The 12,534-nt window shown below is 37.1% G+C and overlaps 1 protein-coding gene across 1 annotated transcript; it reads right to left on the bottom strand.

Annotated features, from left to right (window-relative positions):
* Nucleotides 1-205: 205 nt before the first annotated feature.
* Nucleotides 206-10,461, bottom strand: LOC128996705 (NADH-quinone oxidoreductase subunit B 2-like). The gene is made up of 6 exons (XM_054422146.1): nt 10,347-10,461; nt 8,269-8,379; nt 6,082-6,182; nt 2,972-3,163; nt 2,323-2,446; nt 206-438 (listed from the first exon to the last, which is right to left on the bottom strand). The coding sequence occupies exons 1-6, from the start codon at nt 10,366-10,368 to the stop codon at nt 341-343; spliced, it is 648 nt and encodes a 215-aa protein (XP_054278121.1). The 5' UTR covers nt 10,369-10,461; the 3' UTR covers nt 206-340.
* Between the last annotated feature and the right edge of the window lie 2,073 nt (nt 10,462-12,534).

Here is a 12,534-nt window from a genome sequence, read left to right as displayed (position 1 = left end):
GGTTTGCAGCGGGAGTATTTATATTTTATCAAGACTTTTTATTTTGCAACTGTTCAGTATACGTGGCATTGTTAATTATGTTTGAAACTAACAAACCCAGTGCAAGATGGATTATAAAATTCAAGCTTTAAGTTTAACTCACCCTAACACAAACTCACTTGAACGTAAATTATGATTAAAACAACAGGCAGAATTCAAATCTAAATATACAATAATTTATTTATTTAACTTTAAACAAATACATTTTCCCTTGGCAGGGCAGAGTTTCACCAGGGGATATATACAACACGTTGTCTTGGGACAACAAGAGTGAAGCTAACTCGCTCGTCTAACCGTTGACTTATCGTCTGTACCACATCTGCAGTGTGGACATGCGTTTGATCTTCTTTTGCAGCTGAAGAACCCCGTACAAAAGGGCTTCAGCGGTTGGCGGACATCCTACAGTGAAAGCAACAGAAATGTTGGCAAACTGGTTTCATGATCTTTTTAAAGTGATATTCTTAAATAGTTAACATCTTACAGAGTATCTTAGAGAATATCTTAAAGGTACAAATAAAGAACTAACTGTTAGCCAGGTTGATGATAATGACTACAATCAGAGCTGACGTCAGGCACGTAGGCAGGGTGCGCCTCGGAGGCACCGTGCTTATGACATAAATTTTTAAAATAGGATTAGATTTTTATGGGGCAAAATATAACAAAATTCGAAAGTAACAAGTCATTACCATTTTACAAAAAATCATTGAAAAATAATCTTTTGTTTAAAAAATGACAGCCGTTTTATTTTTATAGGCTAACTTAAATTACAAAACGATAGCTGATTTTATGAATAACATCAAAACCATTGGTGGGTTAGTGTACATCAAATTTATCTACACATTTTTAAGTATGCAAAACAATGCATGTTTTGATTGGCTTTTTCAAATATAGAAGTTAACTTTGAGTTATTTTCGTCAAATTAATTTTACTAGGAGAAACCCGTCGAAATCGACAGTTAGGGGCCTCTTCGTTTATATATGGGCGTGCAGCTTCATTGGCAACAAATAATGCAAATAAATTACAGAGCAAAGAAAGTGGCATTTCCAAAAAGAAAGAATACTGTAAATTGGCTGTTACGTAAATATTAATGTTAAAATGCATTGTTAATCAACGTATCGTATAAAGGATGATGTGGTCTAGTTTAAAAGGAATATGACCTTTCTGTCATTACAGTAGCTGATCAAATAGTATTTACTCATTGGGCCATTTTTTACAGCCAAAATGTCGTGTTATTTTCAAAAATGCTACCAACCCAGTGGGCCATGGTCCGTAATATAGGCCACTGCAAATAATTTGTCAAAGATAGGTACCGGTACCATTCTAGGCAAGGTTTCTTTCTGTGTTCGGATGTTATTAGACACGATAAGAGCTCATCAATTTTTAAATCAGTAAATAAAATTGCAAATAGGTACTTCTTTTAGACAATTCAATAGCTCCCAATAAACGTGTGTTGTTTAAAATACAATTTAAGAATTAACAGCTGTTTAATTCAAAAGTATTATCCACATGATGAAAATGTAAACAAATCTGTGGAGGGATCTTTAAAGGCTTCTGGGGCAGAGCCCTAACGGGATTCACCTCGTGTTTCTTTTTGTAACTCATCTAGAGACCAATACCTTTCTTTGGACACCTCTACCAAGTTTCTACGCCCAGTCGTTCTCTCAAATTAGTGGAGACAAAGTTTCCAATTAAATATTTAGATTTCCCCATGTTAATCTTATGGGAGAAAATCCAACTTTGATGGAAGATCCTGCCCAAACTAATAAAAATTTCAAAAAATTAAAAAGACTTTGCAAAACTACAGATCAGGGCCATTCTTTTGACACTTTAATTATCAAAATCGGTCCAAAAATGAGGGAGGAGTTCTGTTTACAAAAATTGGCTTAGCGTATTATATATATAGATTTTTGAGGAAGGTTCATCAGGAGATACTACTTCAACCCCCTGGAAAACATTTAAATGGGATAACTGGCATACCATGAAATACAAACCTCCAATGGCTTTTATATAAAGACCTATAGAAATTTTTTTTGTCTTGGGTTTTTAGTACCTATTTGTACTATATATTTCAAGTATGAACTTAAAAGCCAAAATACATGTAAAGTAAATAATTCTTCGTATTAAAAATGACTAATAGCAAAATATATATGACCCATATGTAATTGATAAAACATAAAGAAGTTTAGAAAAATTGCTACAACATTTCATCCATGTCTTGTAAGAATTTCCCCATACATTAGATAATTTAAATTGTATGTTTTGTAGTTCACTGTTTGTACTCACCAGGAACGTAAATGTCTACAGGTATGATTCTGTCACAACCCCTCACTACGGAGTAGGAGTAGTGGTAGTAACCTCCTCCATTGGCACAGCTACCCATGGAGATCACCCAACGGGGCTCAGGCATCTGGGAAAATATATAAACTTAGGACTTTGTTTTCTACAACTTCTTCACACTACAGCATACTTGTGTTGGGCAACTATGCAGGTAGGTACTTTTATAGTACTCACTGACACCAGGTGCATATTTCATTTTTGATAAACCCCTGAAATCTTTGTGAATAGGTATGCAGGGCCACCAAACCCGTTCCTCTCACACCAAAGTCCACTAAGCAAGCAACACAACCCCATTTTGCCAAACTTGTACAACTAGCAAGCAGAGTGTTTTTTTCATTCGAGAGAAATCAACAATTTTATCACACAAATTACACATTATAGGCTGTTTTTTCTTAAGTTTTGGTGAGTGAAAATTTAAAAATATGTGCTCAACAATTATACTTACAACATTAAGGTTAGGGTATTTTGAGGCTGAGCTGAATTACTGAGGCAGTAGGATTAACATTGTTTGGCAAATTAGAAATACCCTCCATTTACGTTCCGAAACTTTGTACTATCAGTTGAGATTTTTTTATAACTAATTCTAAAACAATACCTGATCATAAACTTTGCGCAGGGCAGGAGCCATTTTGTTGGTGAGCGTGCCGGCCACAATGATACAGTCAGCCTGTCGTGGGGAGGCTCGGAACACAACGCCATACCTGTCCATGTCGTAACGTGGTGCAGCAATGTGCATCATCTCTACGGCACAGCACGCCAGGCCGAACGTCAGGGGCCAGATAGATCCCTGGTGAAGGAAAAATGAAATTAGAAAAACTTGTAGGCCTACATCACAATGATCTACATACACATTACTTAAGACTAGGCCTAGAGGGTTACAGCATCATCTAGCCCAAACCATTTGTGATTGGTGGGATTTGAACCCAAGACCTTGGGGAATAAAGTTCTGCACTCTTCCACCACACCAGTTAGCTCCATTCATAAACAGCATGCAGATTCAAAATAGATTCGAATACCCTGCGATGAGCAAATAAGTTAGGGCTACATAAAGAAGTCAAATGCACTGTAATACTTTTACAAGGGTGCTTACGACAGTTGGCGCTTACTCAAATAAAAATTTACATGATGATTCTAATGGTGTTAAAAGCAGTTATAACCAAAACTATCTTGATCGTAATTCCTGTAGGCCTACTGCATATGAACTTGGAATGGACAATGGAGAAGGACTTAACCTGTAGCCTTGGCAATTTCTTCTGAAGCTTCAACAGCTTTGGAATTGCTTATTTATGATTGGCTGTCAGGTAACACTAGACAATTAACAATAATAATTCTGTCTGGTTTGCCCTCATGTCTCCCACAGACTTCAGGCTTCCTTGTCTAATTCTAAATATAATCTTTCTTACCAACCCTGACTCTCCTTCACCCTTTACTTTTCAGGTATATCTACCGTCCTATCAAAAATCCTTAAAAAGGATAATGGCCCTAGCTGGTAACAATTTGTTTGCCAACAATTTGTTTGCTGGTAACAATTATTTTGATGTTGCTTTTGTACTAACTGACAACCTAAAGGAAAGAGGGCTGCATTCATGCTAATAAATCAGAAAAACCATATAATGCTTCATCTTTCTATTTATATTAGTTTGTAAGGTGAAGGTTTTGGTAAATCAGCTGTTTCAGTTGCGTTTACATCACATGTTAACTTCGGGCAAAGTGAGCAAGCTAGGCACTTTTTCCCACACAGAAGAACCCCTCATATCTGACCTCGGCATAACCGACTCCTTGGGATATTTGACCTAGTGCCCCAAAGCAGAACAACGAGCGACGCTGCGACATTGTCGCGGACACGAAACGCCGAGAAACGCGGGCCTGTGGACACATTTACGGAGTCATAACGACGATCGCGCCGTGGCCGCGATTATTGGACCGACGATCGCACCGTGACCGCGATTATTGGACCGACGATCGCACCGTGACCGCGAGTCATAACGACGATCGGGCTGTGACCACGGAGTCATACCGACAGTCGCGCCGTGACCGCGGAGTCATACCGACGATCACGCCATGACCGCGAGTCATACCGACGATCGCGCCGTGACCGCGGAGTCCTACCGACGATCACGCCGTGACCGCGGAGTCATACTGACGATCATGCCGTGGTGGCGGAGTCATGCTGACGATCGAGCCGTGACCGCGAGTCATACCGACAATCGCGCCGTGACCGCGAGTCATGACGACGATCACACCGTGACCGTGGAGTCATACCGATGATAACCCCGTGACCGCGGAGTCATACCGACGATAACCCCGTGACCGCGGAGTCCTACCGACGATCGCGCCGTGACCGCAGAGTCCTACCGATGATCGCGCCGTGACCGCGGAGTCATACTGACGATCATGCCGTGATGGCGGAGTCATGCTGACGATCGAGCCGTGACCGCGAGTCATACCGACGATCGCGCCGTGACCGCGAGTCATACCGACGATCGCGCCGTGACCGTGGAGTCATACCGACGATAACCCCGTGACCGCGGAGTCATACCGACGATCGCGCCGTGACCGCGAGTCATGACGACGATCGCGCCGTGACCGTGAGTTCTACAGACGATCACCCCGTGACCCGCGAGTCACAAGTTTCTATAGGTACCTGTAAATTATTACCCATTTTTTGGTTTTTATAGATCAGTGCCACAAATGGTAAAAATTGATTTCGTAAGTCTTTTTTGGTAACTGCAATACAGTACTTTTTTTATGCACAGAAAAAAATCCTGTCCCATCCCGTCCCGAAAATCGGGAAGGAAATAAAAATCCCGTCCCGTCCCGTCCCGAACTAAAATTTCAATTCCTAGTGTGTTTATATTAAGAAACTATAGTAGCCTACATTTAAAGTTTTACTTCTGAAGACCTTGTTAACACTTGTTAAGGTATGTGTATAAATATAGGTATTTAAAAAAAAGGAAATTTAAATAACCTGATTATGCCTACCCCTTAATAGTTTTTTAGTTTTTTGTTTTAAAAGTAGGCTATACAAGTTATTGAAATTTACTTATTTTATTTAACTATATTACTAGTAGCCCTAAAGAGTGAATATATATATATATATATATATATATATATATACCGGTATATAAGTCATTATTTAGCTTTTTAGTTTTAGCGCTTGCGGACACATTTTGAGGTTTTCACAGGCCGTTGCAGACACGTAGGAACCATTCTGCTTTGGGGACCTAGTGTCCGTCTACTTATTACCTACCTGATAGGTGATAGCACCGATATTGTTTGGTTAACCAAAAGGCTTAAGTTGTGTTAATCACAGCAGACAAATACCAATGTCACAGAGACTGCAAGATATTCTCACGGCTTTTATCGATCGAGATCGCGGGAGACGATTACTGCTGTCGGATATATCGCAAGTGATGGACTTACGAGTGTTGCCATGGTCACAGGAGATGATTACCAGTGTCGCCAAGACTGCAAGATATACTCCTCCCGATATCCAACCTTTGAACCGTTCCGACCATACCCCGATCCCATCATTATTGGATACGAGGGGTTCTACTACTACTGTATTGTCAGACAATAATTATTGTTTTTCATGAGATTTACGCCATTTACTTAGGTAGGCTACTCTTTAAACCTCATGTTACAACTATTGTTTAAAGTAGGCCTACCTAACAAAATAGCCTTATTTTAAATGTATAAACTTACCTTTCTTCCCCAGTTGACAATGTCATCAAGTCGAGCTAAGGCAAACTCTGCCCAGCTACCGTCAGTTTTGAATGGTGAGTACGGTCGTATTGCTGGTTTGTCTGCAAATAGTACATCCTGGGTTAAGATAACAAAACAGATCCAAGCAAGAATTGAGTAAACGATAAGTAGGCCTACAATAGATTTGCCTTGGGTTTTTAAATATTTTCATGAGCGTAATAAGTTTTAGTATGTCATATAGGAGTACAAAAGGTAATGGAATTGTAAGGCTGGGCTAGTTTTAATTCATGATCATCACCTTTAAAGCAGTATTTTATAATACCTAATTAAATAATTGTTAGAAATGCACTAGAATTAAATAAAATTAGCCTATATTGAACAACACAATAACCTAATCATTAACTCTACAAAAAGCAGTAGGCTAGTAAATTATTGTTAAATTTTAAAGCACGAGAAGTAGCAAGGACCTAAAACCATAATGGTTGAACTTAATTTTACCATGTGAAAATAGGCACATCAACTGATCAACATACAGTCAAATATTTATTAAATCAGAAATATGGTACTAATAGAAAGTGCTGACAAATTAAGGCACTATATCGTGTCATAAGGTAGTAATAGGCAAGTAACTTACACTACGAAAACCAACACTTTAACACCAACAGATGAAGGAGGGGAAAGTGGCAAGTAGTGACGTGACGAGTTGATACCGAATCGGCGATGCTCGTGTACTATTACTTGTACAAGCTTAAGTTTACTAGAACCGCCGCTAGTGCCTTAGTTGGGTTCATTTTATACTCGTCAATTCAAGTGGAGATGTTGTTCCAGATTTTGCTACTACGAGTTGACAGTGCTCGTGTGCTTGACAGTTTGCAATATACACTGTGGACTGTTTAAGTTAGTTTCAAAACCATCCGCTAAGAGTAGATAGGTAGTGCTCGACCAAGTAAATGGCTTACTCTACTCAAGATGTAAATATAAAATATCATAAATAAATACCATAAATATCAACTCAATCTGATGAATAACCAATCTCACTCTCATCTTAAATCTACACAGAGTATAAAACAAGTCCAAGTCCCGTCTGGTACAAAACTGTGACTCAATTACAGCGACTCGAGACTAGAATCATTACCAGAATTCGCCAAAGCGACTCGACTGCTGCAAGTTAACAATAGAGCTTTGGTACTGTACCGGTACAGTTAAGTATCGGTTCCAATACTCGAGTAGGCATGGAATCAAGTAGTAGCAGTGTATTGAGTCAAATTTACTCAAGTCGGGAAAGTACTTGACTCGTCACATCACTAGTGGCAAGTATGATATTTCTTGATGAACGGGCAAAAATTATGGCCACGACTAGCACTGTCAACACCAAGAAATAAAATAAGTTCCAATCTTTTCTTTCAGCAAGCTATAACACATCAAGAGGGTTTATTTTTATTTTTTGTCCTAGGACGCTAGGCACGAGCCTGGGATTGTTTTTCACATTACTTCAGGCTAGACCCAGGGGTTGCGGCATTATCTCGCTAAAGCTAAAGATCACTTGCATTAAATTAGGCTAATCATTTCATCATGGTAATAGGCTACATCTAAAACCTGTCAAGTAACTTGGTGTACAAAGCGCAAGTGTTTGGTTTCTGACATATGACTATAAAGTCATATGGTTTTTAACTATTATTATATTGTTTTTGTAAACAAACTTACTAGTAAACAAACTAACTTGTAGTTCATTAAATGGAATTCTTCATCTAAAGATTTAGTTTTATTTTAAAACAAGAAACAGGCAGCCAGCTACAGTCGTAAGAAAAGGTCCAGAGCCAAGATCATACCTTATAGAAACTCCAGATGGGAATATTTATCGAAGGAACACTTGGTTTTTGAAGAAACGTTTTTGTGCCGTTGAAGAACCGGCAGAAGAAAGTAAAGTGAACGGAAGTAAAGCTGGAAATGGAGTTAAAGATGTAGATAGTAGAAAGTCATCACGAAGAGGAAATCCTCCCAAAAGACTTGACTTATAAGTGAAGAAGGGAGATGACATATGACTATAAGGTCATATGGTTGTTAACTATTATTATATTGTTTTTGTAAACAAACTTACTAGTAAACAAACTAACTTGTAGTCCATTAAATGGAATTCTTCATCTAAAGATTTAGTTTTATTTTAAAACAAGAACCAGTTTCCTTTACCTTTTCCCTCCTGTTTAGGTGCGACTTCTGTTGACTGCTTCCTGACCGCCGCAAAGGACATAGCTCCATTTTGCTGCAACAGCTTACTTACATTTTGAGCTGCTGGCAACACTGTAAGTTCGAAAATCAAATCAATTACTGTTTTAGTAAAATCAAACTAACTTAAATGAACAACTTTAAATGTAAGTTAGGATTGGCTGAATGTTGTACTACCATACTAAAAGTCTCATAAGTTAGGATTTTAAATATCTCTATAGGTAACATGAAGTTTTCGGTTATTTTTATGTTTCACAGCCTAAAAAACATCAAATGAGTCTATCACAATTTTTGTCCACCTATCATTGTGTCTTTGACGCCAAAATGCCAATTTGAGCTGCTGCTCCAAGAAAAATAAGTTACGGTAGGCCTTATAAAAAAAAAAAGGTTATTACTTATGGATTCAATCGATTAAGTTAGGGTAGGCCTAACTTGCCAAACTTAGAAAACTAGCTTAAGTTAAATCTAAACTTTCTAGGCCTACAACGAATGTAAAAATCTATAATACAGTGGAGTCGGAGGCTTATCAAGTTTTGCCAGATACATGCCTAGGCTAGCTTTAAAGTGACACTAGTTGCTCTACCCGTGCTTCGCTACGGGGTGAGAATACAGAAAAGAATAGTTCGGTTTTACTTTGAGATACTATAATATACTATAAGAAACAGTTACAACACACTTACCAGGAAACATATAGGCAAAGGCTCAATCGTGCTTATTGATTATTCAAATGAAGATCTCTCAATGTATTACAATACTATAATTTTATATAGTGTATAGCATTTAAAATATATATGCTAAAGTATAATCATAGACTAACCAACACAAGTAGACTTCTCATCCCATTGTAAATTTTGAAGCACGTTTTTCGTGTCTAGTTCATGTACGTGACACATGGGCGATAGTGTCGACGAAACTTTGTTTCTATTATTTTAGGGTTAATTTCTTGATTTGTGCTTTACTGTTTGGTTATATAACTAGGGGACAAGTTATTGTTTATGATTAGATCGTATTATTTGGTTAAACGAGGTTTTAAATGGCTGTAATAACGGGAAACAAATTGTAAACAAAACACGACATCTGCAGAAAACCGTACAGAACTAACAATAAAATTGTCTTCAGCTGTTCCATAAGGATGAGAAATCTACTAAGGGAGTATGTTTTATCTATGGTATAATTCATTAACCACATGGCACCAAGAAACAATTCTCCTTGTAAACAAATTAAATTAAATAGCAGAACAGCATTTCTGTCAACAGCTGGAGTTTCATAACAATGTTTGTTTCCCATGTTAATCTTTTGAAGAAATATGAAACTTTAAAGGGCCCCAGAGCCTCATTCTTTAATTATTTAGCTAAAAAGAAAGTTTCCTGCACAAAAAAATAAATAAATAAAAATGCCTTTATTTGCGAGCGTCTTTCAGTACAAGAACTGTTTTACAAAGTAACTCATGTCAATATAACTTCACATTACGCTCTTTCCAATGACACCAAAATCATGTCAATCGGTTCAGTAGTTTCGGAGGAGTAATTGTCACAAAAAACTTGCTTGCGTATTAAATAAGTATAGATTAAATTACGGTAACTTAATGTAAATGTTGATTCAACTTATGTAGGCCTTACCTAAAATTGTTATGAATAGTTCAAACTATAAGTTAGGGTCTTCTTAAGAAGACTCTTTGGATAAAGTTAATATTTCATCTGATAATATAGGTATCACAGGTTTTCTGCGAATCTGTAAGTTAGGCCTAGGCCTACCACAAAATTATTAGAAAACATAGGCTTAATTCAACCAAAAGGTAGGCCTAGCCTATATGCAAAGCTATTTTAAAGTTAGGAAAGAATTTAAAATATTCACTTTCCTGAATGGGGGATATAAATATTAGGTATATTTTTACGAGGTTTTAAAGATTTGGATGTTTTGGCCATATCGCAGCATTTAGGACAGGAACAATCCAAAATTCAAAAAAGAGTTCTAGCAACCTAGATTCATTTTCTTGATTCAGGCCTAATTGAAAATATTATTATGGTTAGCAATAAACTCACTGTTCTTGGCTGAAGAGAGCATGATGATATTTTCCAATGTAGAAATTATTAAAACAACACTCTTATGTAAGGTCAATTGAAATAACACCTAACCTCCCCACGTCCCAATCCCAATCCCAATAATATTTAGGAAAAACATACAAAGAAAATAAACCGAACCAACTCTCAGCAGGCAGCAGACTGAAGACAGTTGAGTGAAGATAGTTTACTTCAGTGCAATGGTTTTATCTGTGGTAATATATTAATGTATAAATAACAAAACTATTTAAACGAATTTATTGCATACTTTTATTTTGAAACATAATGATAGATTTTAAGCAACGAAATGTTTGTTAATTGTTACATTGGAAATAATAACGGTGACTTTGGAGGGACATAATCTTGAAGAGGCAAATGAAATGGGTACTGTATATTGCACTGGATTCATTTTTCCTCTACTCGAGAACAAGTTTGGACTTTATTATACTGCGTAATTTGCACACAGGTCCCCTCTTAATCCTTTAAATAATATAAACTCACCATTAACATAATGAACATCAAAGAAAGAATATCATAGATCATACAAACATACCATAATGTCCTACTACCGTGGGCCCAGCCCGTCCTACGCACGGGAATCAAGTAGTCAGTCAGTAGTTAAAACGCGGTAAATAATTAAGAACAGCTAGTTTACAATACATTGTGTATAAAGGCAAATTCTGTCAATTTTAATGGGGTAAATCAAAATCACCTTGTAAACAAATGTCACGTGGCCAATTTTCATCCCATTGTAGGCGTATACGGTATGCATTTAAAATCCAATAATAATAATTTTATAACAAAACAGCGACTTTGTCGATGTAAAAACTATGAAGTGAGATTGGCGACTGATTTTCACACTGGTTATAAATTAACTTAAATTTACTGGAACTTCCATGCGATCGCGGGGAGCACGTAAACATCTCCCGCGCTCACAGAAGTATAACTATCGTCACCAATGATCGATTGGATTGTTAATTTTTATTAAAAAGTTTCATTTTCGTCTAAAAAGTTTGTATTATCATTGGCTATATATACAAAAGGCCACGCCCTAGTGGTAAATCTGACCCTGTCTAAGTATGGTCATCTACCTCGAGGTTCTCCTCGGAATACAGTTTTAACTATTTTCACTCCTCCACACATGACTTTCCCATCTTCGCCATTACTTTTGGGCAGTGCCACTGTTCTTTCATATCCTCCAACCTTGTTAGACTATGTTTTTCAGCACTCTATTTTCAAACCCAGCAATAAGGTTATTTTCTGTTCTTTGGTTAATGCCTACCTCATAGGTAACTATGCACCAATGCATATCAGCTGATCGGAAATTAAGTAAAGAAAACTTTGATACCAACGTGTAAGCATTGATACCCCCTATGGTGTAAGCTGTGTGTAAGCTTACTCTGCCGTTAAAACGTGTGTCCCGGTGTTTTTTTAATTTTATTTTTTTATATTATATTAATCATCACTTATGCTTTTATGTTTGTTACCTTTTTATTGTTGACTACACAAGTCTATTTTATATTAGGGTAATTTATTTACATTTGCTTTTATTTATGTTTACAATCCTAGAGTACATAGGCAATAGCTTACAAATATATGATGGTTAATTGTAGTTTAAAATCTAAAGTTGGCAAAATATACTACAACAACACAACTAACAAATTGTTTTCTTCAGAAACCGGGTGTAATATAGGCAATCTTCATCATTTTGTTACCTCTCAAAACGACTTTTCTAGCTACAGTATATATTAAACTGACCCACCACATCCGTCCTTAATTAGTTTAAAGTTGTTTCTTAAGTATTGGGTTTCGGAATTGCAATATCCTTCTACTGTATCACTCTATATAAAACGTTGGAGTGGTTTAATCTAACAGAGTTCATGTGTTTGTAAAGTTGATCAACAATAATTTGCCAAACAACGATTATTCCCTGAAGATGAATCCTGTAATTTCTGAAATCTTATAAACGATTCTGTAGCTGCAATTCCTCCCTAGGCTGGCGAATGTTCGAGTGTAGTGCAATGTTAATTGTTTCTCTGCATTAATGCATCGCACAGCTTGAGTTTGAAGAGCACTTCAAGCATACCCCGTGCGAGAAATCGTTTTAATTGAATTCCATTTCCATGCGATCTCGATGAGTGCGCATTTGTGTAGGCCTACTGTATCAACT

The sequence above is a fragment of the Macrosteles quadrilineatus genome, unplaced genomic scaffold, assembly GCF_028750875.1.
Source record: "Macrosteles quadrilineatus isolate MER2022 unplaced genomic scaffold, UCM_ALF_1.0 Scaffold_6__1_contigs__length_79288215, whole genome shotgun sequence".
Taxonomy (NCBI): Eukaryota; Metazoa; Arthropoda; class Insecta; order Hemiptera; family Cicadellidae; genus Macrosteles; species Macrosteles quadrilineatus.
This window is presented reverse-complemented; position numbering and strand designations above follow the sequence as displayed.

Coding starts and splice junctions, on each gene's coding strand:
- LOC128996705 (XM_054422146.1), bottom strand. CDS start 10,368: ATGCTCTCTTCAGCCAAGAACA. Junction 6,183..8,268: donor ACCTAAACAGGAGGGAAAAG/GTAAAGGAAACT, acceptor TACTATTTGCAG/ACAAACCAGCAATACGACCG. Junction 2,447..2,971: donor TGCGCAAAGTTTATGATCAG/GTATTGTTTTAG, acceptor ATATTTTCCCAG/ATGCCTGAGCCCCGTTGGGT.